This window comes from Ovis aries, chromosome 5, assembly GCF_016772045.2.
Source record: "Ovis aries strain OAR_USU_Benz2616 breed Rambouillet chromosome 5, ARS-UI_Ramb_v3.0, whole genome shotgun sequence".
Taxonomy (NCBI): domain Eukaryota; kingdom Metazoa; phylum Chordata; class Mammalia; order Artiodactyla; family Bovidae; genus Ovis; species Ovis aries.
The window spans coordinates 16527482-16540400 of record NC_056058.1 but is presented as its reverse complement, the minus strand read 5'-3'; the positions used below and the strand labels follow the sequence as shown (position 1 = coordinate 16540400).

The window sequence follows — 12919 nt, the reverse complement described above, 5'->3', positions numbered from 1 at the left end:
TTTTATCTTTTGTAGGAAAAAAACACTTTTCCCAATAAGTAGAGTGTAAAACCGAATGGAGGTTCAGCACAAGGATGGGTGGTGCCGCCACCTGAAGCAGCGGTTCCCACCTGGACCACCACACTCGGGGGAGGCTCAACGCCATGTGATGTGCCAGCAAACATGAAAGCCGTTAGTACTGTTTCAACTGAAGGCAATCTCCTGCTAAGCAGTCAAGTACCTCACGGGTGCCATTCAAACAGTCTCCCACATCCTCTACTGGTGTTCATCTCAGTCCACTCTTACTGAATGCCCACTGCATGCTAGGGTCCAGGCTGGGAAAACCAGGCCCCATGAGGTCTGCTAACAGGCACCCCCTGCCCTCTCTTCTCACCAACCAGGCAGAGTGTGGGAGGCCCGAGGAGTCCTCTCCTAGGTGCCCCTCAGCTCACCCTTCCTTCCTCCTAAACTTCACGCACGAAGCTATCATCTTTAATTGGAACCATTCACTCTAAATGCTTGTAATGTACTACTTTCCCTTTAAAACACAAAACACTATAGATACAGCTCAAGTCTGCACCCTGAGACAGCCACCACGGATGCCTTTACTGTCAATCACGTGGCTCCGCCTCTCCTGGCTTTACATGCATGTTCCTATAACCATGACGCCCTCCAGCGATGCTCTAAGCTCCTTAAGACTGACACAGCAGGATGGTCCTTGTGCTGCCCTATCACACCTTCCAACCCATGCTCTGCCCATCAAGCTGTGTAGACACAACTGCACAGATGTGGGTCCTTTCGCCTGCTGCACCACAGTCCTGTTATTCACCTGGTTCTCCTCTGACAGACTAGAGATTGCTTCCTGGTCACTATGTGACTGCAAGAGAAGTCCCCAGGAAACGCCTTTGACATGCTTCTTCCACTCGGTGTGGGAACCCTCTCCCTCCCAGGAGACCTAAAAGACATCTTGAAAGGAGATGCCTCCTACTTGTTCCAGACTCACATGCCACCTCCTAGACACAAAGGGACTTCTCAGTATCACAAAGTTAAGTGATTTCTTCTTCTATTTTTTTTTTTTTTTTTGGTTGCACTGTATGTCTTGTGGGATCTTCGTTCCCTGGCTAGGGACTAAACCTGGGTCATTGGCGGTAAAAACACAAGAGTCCTAACCACTGGACCAGCAAGGAATTTCCTAAAAAGCAATTTCTAAAACACTAGATGCATATATACACCAAAAGTGTCAGCCCTGGGTAGTGATATTATACTTGACATCTGAGTGCACTTTCTAAACAGCAATTTCATAAAAACTCATCCAAGACCAGCCCCCTCTTCAAGAAAAGCTTCTCTATGTCCCTTATGCTGATTTCCAAACCTAGAAATTCTCAAAACAAAAGGTCAACAAGGGTGTCCACTGAAGAAAGAGTAAGATTAAAATCAAATTATAAAATGCTCCTAGATCACCTATGTAAGAGCAGTCTGGTTTCAAACAACTTAAGCTTGTCACCCAGTTGAGTGCCCCTACACGGGGGAAGAGCACCTGCTTGCCACAGGCCCATTCCATTCCTTTCCCAGCTGCGCCTCCTTCCACGCAGAGCACAGGCCTCACAGCATCATTCCACTGGTTGCGGAATCCGCCTGACAAGGGCTCACTAAGGGGCCTGCACTCCCTTCCTTGCCCCCGTGGCTTCCTGTGTTCTACCAGAATTGGTTTCCAGAACCTCTGACAGGATGTGTCTCTTCGGAGAAGTTGCCGATAAAATTACCATCTCACCCCTAATACAAAAAGGCTCACCTGACATGCATTTCTCCAGGGTTTATGAATTCCAACTTGGCTATTTCATTTCCAATAAAGATCAACAAGAACATCCTTAAAAACTAAGTTTAACTTATGAATATAATTTTGCCCCTAAGCATGTTTACTTAACCATAAATGTTCTTACATCAAAGAAAAAGGAGAACAGAATTATAGAAGACTGACATTCTCAGCGAAGGATTCAACTTTTAGAGTGTAAGTGGACCTAGAAATGAGCATAAATTGTGCTGCCAATACAAACTCACAGCAGATACTCTACCTTCTAAGAAAGGCACCCTGTCAGGCACGTCAACAGTCTACCTCCTCAAAAGACATAAGCCTACTGTTTTGATAAAAGTATCAACAGGGAATGCCTGCTTTGAAAGATCTGTCCTTGTTTTCATCTTGATTAAAGATGCAGATCACCTCCTTTATAAAAATAGTACCTCAGACCTGCAGTTCCCAAACTATAGTTCAAGGTACACCAGGATGGGTCAACTCACAAGTGCTCTGGGATATTTTAAATTTTGAAAAGAAAAAAAAATATACATTATATGTCAGATGCTAGGTGAACTAGGAGCTTTTGGTTACTCATCTCAATATGAAATCAGGGTATACTCCTTTGGGTAACACTGGCTTTGCAAAGCTGGGCTTCTGTAGTTACTGTGATAAAATATAAGAACTGCACAAAAATCAGTGTGGATCAGGAAAGATTTCAAGGTTTGCAAGGCCGTGCAACAGCTCAGAATGTCAAGAATGGACTCTTGAACAATGTGGGGTTTGGGGTGCTGATCTATCACATAGTCGAAATCAACTTATAACTTCATAATCAGCCCTTCCTATCCACATGGTTCGACATTTGCAGTTTTAATCAACTCCAGCCCCACAGTGCTGTCATTATTTACTCCTGAAAAAGCTCCCTGTGTAAGCGGACCCACTCAGTTCAAATTTGCCTTGCCAAAAGATCTTTTAGTCTGTTATCTGTTTCAACAGATAACTAACTTGTTTGAACATAAATCTCTATGCTGTGCTCAATCGTGTCTGACTCTTTGCAACCCCATGAACTGCATGTAGCCTGCCAGGCTCCTGCGTCCATGGGAATTTCCAAGCAAGAATACTGGAGTGGTTTGTTACTTCCTCCTCCAGGGGATCTTCCTGACCCAGGGATCAAACCCATATCTCCTGCATTGGCAGGCGGATTCTTTATCACAGCAAATCGCTGGCTCAGCGATTTGAACATGAATATTAAGATGCAAAACCACCTGAGATTTAAATGAGGAGCTGGTGACCCAGCGGCTGCCACTTGCCGTCCTCCCAAAAGAAAGGTTTTTAAAAAGCACCTTACTTTTCAACTTTGATCTCCACTGAATGATGTCTGTCAACACTAGACAATTTTTCCTTCTTCACTTCGCACTCTTTTCTGTCAGACAGCTTTTTCCCAGAAGGTTCGTTTTTGGCCTAAAACACAACATAGATAGAAATGGCTCAGGGACCAGGTCTTCTGGCCTGTGAATCCTGCAAGTTCCAGCAGCAAGGACGGCCTTACCTTCTCAACAGAGATCATCCTTCCATGAAGCTCAGTTCTGTGGAGATGGCTGATACACTTTGTGGCCTCGTCAGATGTTGACATGGTGACAAACCCATAGCACCGGGCCCCAGGACTGCGGGCATTGGTCACCACTTTGGCTCCAACAACCTTCATGAGAAAGGGTACTCTAATTTTCTCATAAAAATAACCACACTATGTGTCAAAAATTACCTGCAATTAATTGATCATCAGAATTATTTCTACTTGTTTGCACTTTTCTGAAATTGTTGTTCCTTGCAAGGATTTATTAAAGTACTTCTAATTAATCCTGACCTATCAAAATACAACTGCTTTTGATACAAGATCAACTCTCACAATGACAATATAAATAACAAAAGCTAAAGACAGACATCAGTAACCACAACTTCAGTAACCTCGAGACAAATGAAACTGGAAATACAAGATGCAGCAAAAGAAGTTCTAAGGGGAAAGTTCATTGCAATGAATGCCCACATCAAGACACAAGAAAAAACTCTAATAGATAATGGAAGGAATCAGAATGCAAACTAGTCACATATACCGGATACAGCTAATTAGCCATATATCATCAAAAACACGTAATGCAAAGTCAAGCAGAGAAAACAGGTACAAGTCACTCCCCCCCCCCCAAAAAAAAACATGGCACAGGGCAAGATGACAGATTTAAAGCCCACCATACCAATGCTCGTGTCAAATGTAAATATTCCCAGAGGACATTCGAAGTGGCAGTTGGGACACACAGAGCGCCTGAGACACGTGAGCCTGGGCTTCGGCTCTGACCTCCTCTGACTCAGCTGGTCAACGAGAACAAGTTTGCTCCTCTCTCTGGACCTCCTGTACCCAGCTCTAAGATGGTGAGGGGACCCATGCGCCCCCTAGGGTCCCAGCAGACCCTGACATTCATGGTTTTCCACATGGGGATAGAGAACCACTGCCCACCCTGCAAAGGGAAGCCCCGATATGTCCAAAGCACCCCATACAGGGCCAAAAGGCAAAGAGCCTCTGCTGAGAGGGACACAGATGTCAGTTCTCACATCAGAGATGAAGTTCTGCTTTCTCCCCTCTCCTCAAGGTGAGGGGCTGGGTCATTTGAGCATTCCATCCAACTAGTTAGCCATGCCAAGGCATCACTTCTAATGGCAGGTTAAGCCCAAGTGAGAACGACACCACAGAAAGCTCCCAGTTCCCTGTCGGCGCCCCCTCCCCGAATCCCGCCCCCCCGCCATCAAGCTTCTTGCGGATCAAGCCTCCGTCTGCACAAGCCAGTCCCAGTCCCACTGCACACCCAGTCGCACACCCAGGCCCACCTCAGGGCCTCCCTGCGTCCTGCTGCCTTGGTCCTGCTGCCAGGCACACTCGACACTCAGGTCTTGGCCTAAATGTCACATCCTCAGTGATGAATCACTGACTCCACCTTCCAAGTCTAAATTAGGTCTTTCTACCACACAATGATGGCAGGCGGTAATCTTCAATATACTTAAAAATAAATACATATGACGTGTTGCAGTAAGTTATTTTCCATCAGATGTTAAGACCTAGAACAATGCCTTGTTATCTGTTTCAGCTTTACAATCAGCGAAAGTCGTTCAGTCATGTCTCTTTTGAGACTCCATGCAATTTTCCAGGACAGAATACTGGAGTGGGTAGCCTTTCCCTTCTCCAGGGCATCTTCCCAGCACAGGGATTGAACCCAGGTCTCCCGCACTGCAGACGGATTATTTACCAGCTAAGCCACAAAGGAAGCCCAAGAATACTGGAATGGGTAGCCTATCCCTTCTCCAGCGGATCTTCCCGACCCAGGAATCAAATCAGTCTCCTGCGTTGCAGGTGGATTCTTTACCGAGTCATCAAGAGAAGCCCAGTGCCTGACTGTAAATAAGTTAATAAATAGGTTTTGGCATAGTAGCGTTTTACATCCTTCCAAATGCTTCTTCAGGGTCTTGTCCGCTTCAGTGCCTAATTTCTCATCAAGGAACAAAGCCCCGAGCAAAGGAATGATGACCGGGCAGCCAGGATGGCACAGCAACCTGGAACCCCTGCCACCTCCTGCTGAGTGGTACCCTGCTGACTTCTCCCACCCACCACGGACCCCCAGGAGACCAGGAGATTGCTTCATTAGCTAATTCCACGACAACAGAATCGTTCTTAAACATTCCTCAGAAGTTTCTGAATTGTAATATTTTCCTCCTGCCTCCATGACCGGGAGTTGATTTATTTTTAAGCCACCATCCTGTTCAAATTCTCCAATTATGTACTTAAGATGCTAGAAGATATACGGAGACCAACTCTTCACTTACTGTTAAGGGGGAAAATCTCAGCATGCCAGCTGCCAGTGTTTTTTTCTAATTGCTCCACAGCACGTGGAATCTTCCCAGATCAGGGATCGAACCTGCGTCCCCTGCATTGGCAGGAAGATTCCTAACCACTAGACCACCAGGGAAGTCCCAGTTTCCAGTCTGGTATTGGCTAAAAGACAGTTTGTTCAAAAGAAGCTGCAAAGCACAGCAGGGACATGGAGATTGTAGTTTTACACACCTTCTCTGAGCAGCACCTACAAGCTGTCTGCTCCGCCTGTCATCCACTCTCAACCAGGAGATAAGGTTTACTACCCACAACTGGTTAGGTTCCGCTTACCTCCAAGTTTTTGTTCTTGTCTATTTCTTTTCCCCAACTGGAAATGAAAACCAATATGCCAAGACCAGGCGGGTGGTAGCACATTAGGGGAGCGTACCTTTCCATATTTGCTGAAGAGGTTCTTCAGATCTGTTGCCCGAGTTGTGGAAGACAGTCCACTGACCCATAGATTCCTTCCAGAGCTATTGCTGATTCGACCTGAAGGAGGGAGATGATTATGCTTGGCCTCCTGAGACTGCAGCCCTCTCTTAAACCCTAACGCAATCCAACCTTGATTCCTCTGAGTCAAGAATTTAATTACTGCCAATACATGGGACAGAAAATGAAAAATCTATATCACAAAAACTCAATTTTCTTACTCGAGGAATAATCACACCTATGCCAGTTACAAACTGAAATGGCATTCAATGATCAGCTCATGACCAAGATAGCAGTTTCTAAAATTCTATCATTTTACAGGTAGAAAAATACCTGTCCTATAAAAGGACTTCTACCATTCCATAAATGAGTCTCAACAAAAACATACGTTCAAAAGCTCATCAACATTTAAAAATTAGTCTCTCAAGATACAATTAGCTAGCTGATTAATTCCCGTAATCCATAATAAAACCAAGTACTGGATCCAAATTGTGGATTCCTGCAGACCCCTCCCTCCCAAAATAAGAGATCCGAAGGTGACTCCCTGACATGTAAGTTGAATCATACCTTTTTCATCTTTAACGATTGGCTTTATATCTTTTTCTTCCTTAAAAGAGCTAGAGATAAAAGTTAGTATTACTCGTACAGGAAAAAATAAAAAGAGAACTAAATCAAAAGTATGATATGTGCTAAGACTGAATACCTACCAGAAAATTAGTCAGAAATAAAATTTTAACAGGCACCTTTGCAAGCTTATATTGGAAATCTCAGCCCCCCAATACAATGTCAGATTCTTAAAAATCAATTCTATTTAGCTGACGATAACACTTAACAATTTAAGAGTACAACCATAGCAGGTTGAGGAAAACAAAAGGAATTGAAATCACCCATTAAAAATACACAAAGAGAAATCAAACATTCTTTAGAGGTAAACTACAATTGCATCAGTCTGGCTGGCCAATTGCAGAAAAACAGCTCATGTGTGTCATTAAACGACCAATGAAAAGGAGATAGCGTCTGGTCTAAAACTGAGAAAAAACAAACCTCATTTTCTGATCAGCGCCCTCACTGGCTGAGGACTCTTTAGGAGCCGGAGGGACTTCATTACAAGCTTCAAAAGCAAACTTCTTCACGTCTTCTTTGCTATCCCCGGGGTCCGGGCTTGAGGCTTCCGGGGGCGCTTCCGCGGCCTCCTCGCTACAGGCTTCCGTGTGCTCTGAGGCTTTACTACTCTGCTCAATTGGCTTCTCTAGCCCTACAGGCTCACAGTCCATCCTCTCGTCATCGCCTGTCTGCTCCACGGGCTCCCTTTTCACTACCGCTAACAGGGTGTCTGCCTTGCTCGACTGAGCGTGTGCTGTTGACTCGTTGGCCAAATCTAAATCACCCTCCTCCGGATGGGCGCTGTCAAAAAGGTCCTCTTCCTCCGCAAGTTTTCTGTCTGGCCCCACGCTACTTGTTTCCTGTGCAAATGGCTGCTCCAGCTCGGAACCTTCTTCTTTTACTGGCTCAGATTTACAAGTTTCCCCCAAAATGTCGAGTATTTTCTCATTTTCTACGGATTTAACAGGAATAGAATGGCACAAGGTTTAATTACCAGGGAAATAAAGCAATCACAAATGCGGAACTGGCACGGCGGCCACACTAACACGAAGAGAACTGCTAGCTACACAGAGATTGGAAAACCCGCGGGTACACACACTTAACACTGGTTACACTACCTGCACTCCGACCGACTATAGAGTAAGCCTCTATGCTACATGGAAGAGAAAAGGCCCCCACAGATTTAAACACCTACAACCGTGTGACAGCTTCTCGACAGTCTCGTCCATGTTTTTGTTCAAGTATGGGTCTTCTCCTTATTTTTCCAGTGTCCAAGGTGCTGAATTGAACGCGATCACCATTCAAGGACAGCTCGACCTTCAAATTTCTTTGAATTTCTTTTAACAGAACAGTCCAATAGGAAAACCAGAAATTTCCGCCGGAGGAGACAAATGCAGTCCAGAAGGGGACCAACACGTTGGAAATTTTCGTGGAGAAACTCTGGTTCCTCTTCTGGAATTCAGTCACTTCTCAGGCAATCAGCGCCCTGACCACCGCTTTGTCCTATCTTCACTGCATTAATCTAACGACTGCAGGAAATAATACAAGACCTGCTTCATGTGTAGAAACACATGGAAGAATCACCGGGGAAAGTGGGGCAGGGGAAGTACTTAAATGCCACTCTACATGGTTAGAGAGACGAAAGTCATCACTACATCTCACTTAACATATCTGACCTCCAGAAACCAGAACAGCACTTCCATAGATCTGGTGATACGAATGGGTTTCCAATCTCTGATCCTTGTACGATCTGGATTGTCCACCATTAAAATAATTCATAAGACCATAAAAAAGCTTAAAATATATAAACAGCTTTAAAAGAAAAGTGGGAAGACTTTCAAACCATAACTGTTGTGTTTCTCTTATCAGTACCTGGCTCCAACAGAGGTTCTTCAATATCCTATTGAGAAAAAGAAAAGACAAAACTCACAGAGCACTTTAATGTTAGCCCGTCCAATCCCCCCTTGCAGTTAGGCCTCTGCAATCGGCAACAACTTCCCAGTCCAGGCAGAGATCACACAGATGACTGCTTTAGACATCACACCAGATCTGAGAAAAATCTCTCTCCCAACATGGAACTTTATGTGTAACAGAACGTGTCAACAAAACCATTTCTCCACCCTGCTGGACAGCTCTCCCTAACTCCACCCTGACTGAAGACACTAGCTCCTGCACTTTGTGAGTCCGGCCCACCTATTTCTGCAGCCCTCCACCTCACTTCCACCTTGTTTTGTCCATCCTTGCAACAGGCCCCAAAGTCTTTACCCTTTCAACTGGCTAATTTGACTGGCTCGCCAGACCTCAACTCTTGACAGAGAAACTCCTCTGGGAAGCCCTCTAGTGTTTGTGTAACCCAATCACCTGCACTTCTCCCTTCTGGTTACATTCTTGTTGGTCATTAACACCATGCCCACTAGGCTGCAAACCCTGACCCTGACAATTTAGCTCACCCGCTTATGCTCAGCTTCCCGCAGGACCAAAGTGCAATGGGTTGTTTATACACACACACGCACTCTCACTCATTCTTTTTAACTGTGGAAAATTCACCACTCATGTCAGGTTTCTAGCTGTGCAGAACCAGACAGTAACCTACCGGAGGTACTTTGAAGTCCAATGATGAAGCATCCAAAGTGTTCTCGAAGCCTTCACCATCAACCTGAAAGAAAAAGCGCCAAGACCTCTTTGCAGAGACAGAATTATGAGTGCCAAGGCCCACAGCGCACCACTTTCCAGGCCACCTACAGATCTGTTTTCTTCACGATGCCAAACACCATCTGCAAACCCACTGCTGGATCCCAGCGGCTGCCCCTCAGCCACAGGGGATATGTCCCAAAGTCTAGTGGCTATCTAAAACTTCAGACAGCATCAGGCCTTAAACATCACGTTTTTCCATACCAATGGACAGGGAGTACATACACACCATGGATACACTGGACAAAAGCATGATTTCTATCCTGGTAAGGATGGTGCAAGGTTTCATCATGTTACTCCGAATGGCATGTAATTTAGAACGTTTAAGAACTATTTTATTTCCTCTAATATTTTTAGACCCCAGTTGACCACAGGTAACTGAAACCTCAGAAAGCAAAACCATGGGTAAGGGGGGGATGATGTTACTCTGTTGATCACCTGCCTCCCTGCTTCTAGGCCCGCTCCAGGATCAGGCAGCCCTAGCATCTCTGACAGTGGCTCACGGCAGCTGGCACTCTGGCAGCACCAACTGAATGAACGAACGAGTGAGCAGATTCATTCTCCAGGCAGTTTCCCCACACTGGTGGTCAGCATACACTACCCAGCCTCAGATTTCTGAAGCTGACTCAAAGGGAAAGTGAACTTCACATTCCTGATTTTACTTGGTAGTAATTATTTTAAAATAACAATAACCTGGCACTTTCCCCTAGTATACTTTAAAACAAATATTTAACTTGTTTTCTTTTCATTATCTACTAAACAAAGGGTTTCCCTGGTAGTTCCGCTGGTATGGAATCCACCTGCAATGCAGGAGACCCTGGTTCAATTCCTGGGTCAGGAAGATACCATGCAGAAGAGACAGGCTACCCACTCCAGTATTCTTAGGCTTCTCTGGTGGCTTAAATGGTAAAGAATCTGCCTGCAATGTGGGAGACCTGGGTTCGATCCCTGGGTTGGAAAGATCCCCTGGAGGAGGGCATGGCAACCTACTCCAGTATTCTTGTCTAGAGAATCCCCATGGACAGGGGAGCCTGGTGGGCTACAGTCCATGGGGTCGCAGAGAGTCAGATACAACCGAGTGACTAAGCACAGCACAGCATACTAAAGGAAAACTAGTATCTTAAAGGTTATTAAATTTGAAAGCTTTCTAACTTTTTAAGTGAAATACAAAAATATCCCTCCCTAAAGATTTTTTTCTTAGGTTTGAAACCTTTTTGGGGGCAGGGTGGGAAAGGCAGGTCATGCAGCATACAGGATCTTAGTTCCCCAATCACATACTGAACCCATGCACCCTGCTCTAGGAGTACAGAGTCCTAACCAATGGACCGCCAGGAAAATCCAGGTTTGAAGCTTATGACCAGGATGTTTCCATTAACCAAGAAGTCAAGTCTATTTTATGGAAATAATTAACACACAATAGGATCACACAGAGAGAATAAACCAAAGCTCCATGGTAGCCTATGTCAAGCTGTGGCAACGTGTGGAATCTGTGACTACTGACCTTAAAGGTTTAAAGCTCAGTCCTATAAGGGTACTTTTTTTCCAGTTTAAAGCTAGAATGCCTTAAATAAAACCAAACTAAGACAGCTGGGCATGCCAAAGTGGTGAGGTTAAACTGGCAACCAGTTCCAGGAGGACCACCAGGAAATTTTATGCCAAAAAGACAAAGTGAAAAGCTGGCACTATGATGTTGCTTAAGAGAATTAAAGTCTTCCCTCATACACAGGAAGTTTGAACTGTTTGTTTTCTTATCTTTCTATAGCTTTTTAAAACCTCTTTTCTTTTCAAAGAAAATACTTTTAACAAGTGTCAGACTTTTGACTTATGCTAAGAATGTGTACCCTACCCAATTATAGAAATATTCTCCAGCATTACAGAGAAGTTATCCATTAGTTAACATCTGATCTGTGTTGAGTTTAAATGGATGCAATTTAACGCCAAGATTTAGACACCAAATGGTGATTTAGCTGCGTGTTATTTAACCAACCATCAGCGTGTTCCGTCTTGGCAGAAGCTCACACAAACAGTGAAGAGCCCCCAGGGCTGCAGCATTTTGCACCGTGACTGCGTTACCTACAGCGTGTCCTGTGAACTGAGCCGGGAGCTCCCTCAGTTGCGTGGCCACGTAGTCTTTGCTCTCACAAAGGGATTCCAGGATGCTGTCAGTGCCATCCTCCCCGAAGTCTGGAGCAGTGCTGTTCTCAACTTCGGTTTCTTCTAACACATTAACGTCCATCATGTCAATACTCTGCAAACCCTCCAAACTTGCTTCCATATCCTCCTGTAATGAGGGACGATGAAAGGCGTCAACTACCAGGTGGACTGGGACGCAGAGCTCCTGCCGCCCCCTCTGTTGTCACGGCATCTACCTGCCCATCTCTGGAATCTTCTTCCAGGCCATTGTCTTCAGTACCTTCCTCTTCTGCCTTTTGTTCTAGTAACAGAAAAATTGTTCAGTCAGATAGCACTTGGGTTCTGGCCTTGTAATTAGCTTCTGCAGGATGACACAGCTCAGTCTTGGTGAGAACATGATACAAGGAAGCTGAATGCGACTGTTTGTCTATCACGTACAGTTTTGTCTCAACTGGAACATAAGATCTAGGATTTCTGTAATACCATCAAAGTATTTTGATTCTGCACAAAATAGCCAAAGCTTCAAAAGGTTTCCAAACCAAACTAACACAAACATCCTCAAACAAAAATGAGCAAAGGATAAAAACAGGCATCTCCCAACGAGTAAATTTAAAAAGTCATGTCCATACAGCACCCAAAGAACTACACCCTAAGAGTGTGGGCTGGACAACAGACCTGTGAGGTCCCCTTCGTTCCACCCACTGCATCAAGCCTCTGGCTTTCTGTCATTCTTCAGCCCAGAAGCTTTTTTCTACTCAAGGCAAAAAGGCAAAGGGTACCATAAAGTCTACTTTCACCCTGGGCTCTGCGAATGCGAAAGGACTATTGAGAGTGATGCCAGGTATTCCCAATGGGGCTGGAAGGGAAAGAAAGTGGAAACTCTTAGAAAGTAAGTAAAATCTTTGGGCTCCCTGTTATCAATAGCCTTAAAAATGTACATACCTATGTTCTAGAATTCCCCTTAAGATGTGCAAAACAAAGGTGACCTGTTCTAGAAGGGCACACACAGACTAATATCCCGAAGAAAAGCAAACCATGGCACGTATGTTTACATGTGGGAGGCCAGTATGGGGGGGGGGGAGGTCAGTGGGGATGTGGGATGTAACAGGGTGATGCCTAGAGACATTGTTAGTGTTACGACGGGCAGTGCTACAGGCATGTAGTGGGCAGCGGCGAAGGATGCTGCCCAGCACACAGTAACACAAAGGACAGCACCCTACCACAAAGCTCTTGGTTCAAACTATCAACATTGCCGAGTCTGCAAAATGCTGTGGCACACCACAGTTTTGCAACTTAAGAAGCATCGGTCTTTATTTTATAGATGTTTAGTTGATTTACAATGTTGTGCTAATTTCTGCTATAAAATAATTCAGTTATACACA

At 44.9% G+C, this 12919-nt stretch overlaps 1 protein-coding gene across 6 annotated transcripts in view; it reads right to left on the bottom strand.

The window, feature by feature from the left end:
- The window catches only part of SAFB2 (scaffold attachment factor B2), a 28584-nt gene that overhangs the window by 11403 nt on the left and 4262 nt on the right, over positions 1 to 12919 (bottom strand). For all 6 annotated transcript variants that reach the window (XM_027969822.2, XM_060415549.1, XM_042250104.1 and 3 more), the window contains exons 3-11: positions 11774 to 11838; positions 11482 to 11685; positions 9307 to 9369; positions 8586 to 8613; positions 7155 to 7665; positions 6678 to 6727; positions 6070 to 6170; positions 3318 to 3467; positions 3117 to 3229 (exon numbers count right to left, since the gene is read on the bottom strand). In XM_027969822.2, the coding sequence (XP_027825623.1) occupies positions 3117 to 3229; positions 3318 to 3467; positions 6070 to 6170; positions 6678 to 6727; positions 7155 to 7665; positions 8586 to 8613; positions 9307 to 9369; positions 11482 to 11685; positions 11774 to 11838 (1285 nt within the window). The remainder of the gene's footprint in view (positions 1 to 3116; positions 3230 to 3317; positions 3468 to 6069; positions 6171 to 6677; positions 6728 to 7154; positions 7666 to 8585; positions 8614 to 9306; positions 9370 to 11481; positions 11686 to 11773; positions 11839 to 12919) is intronic.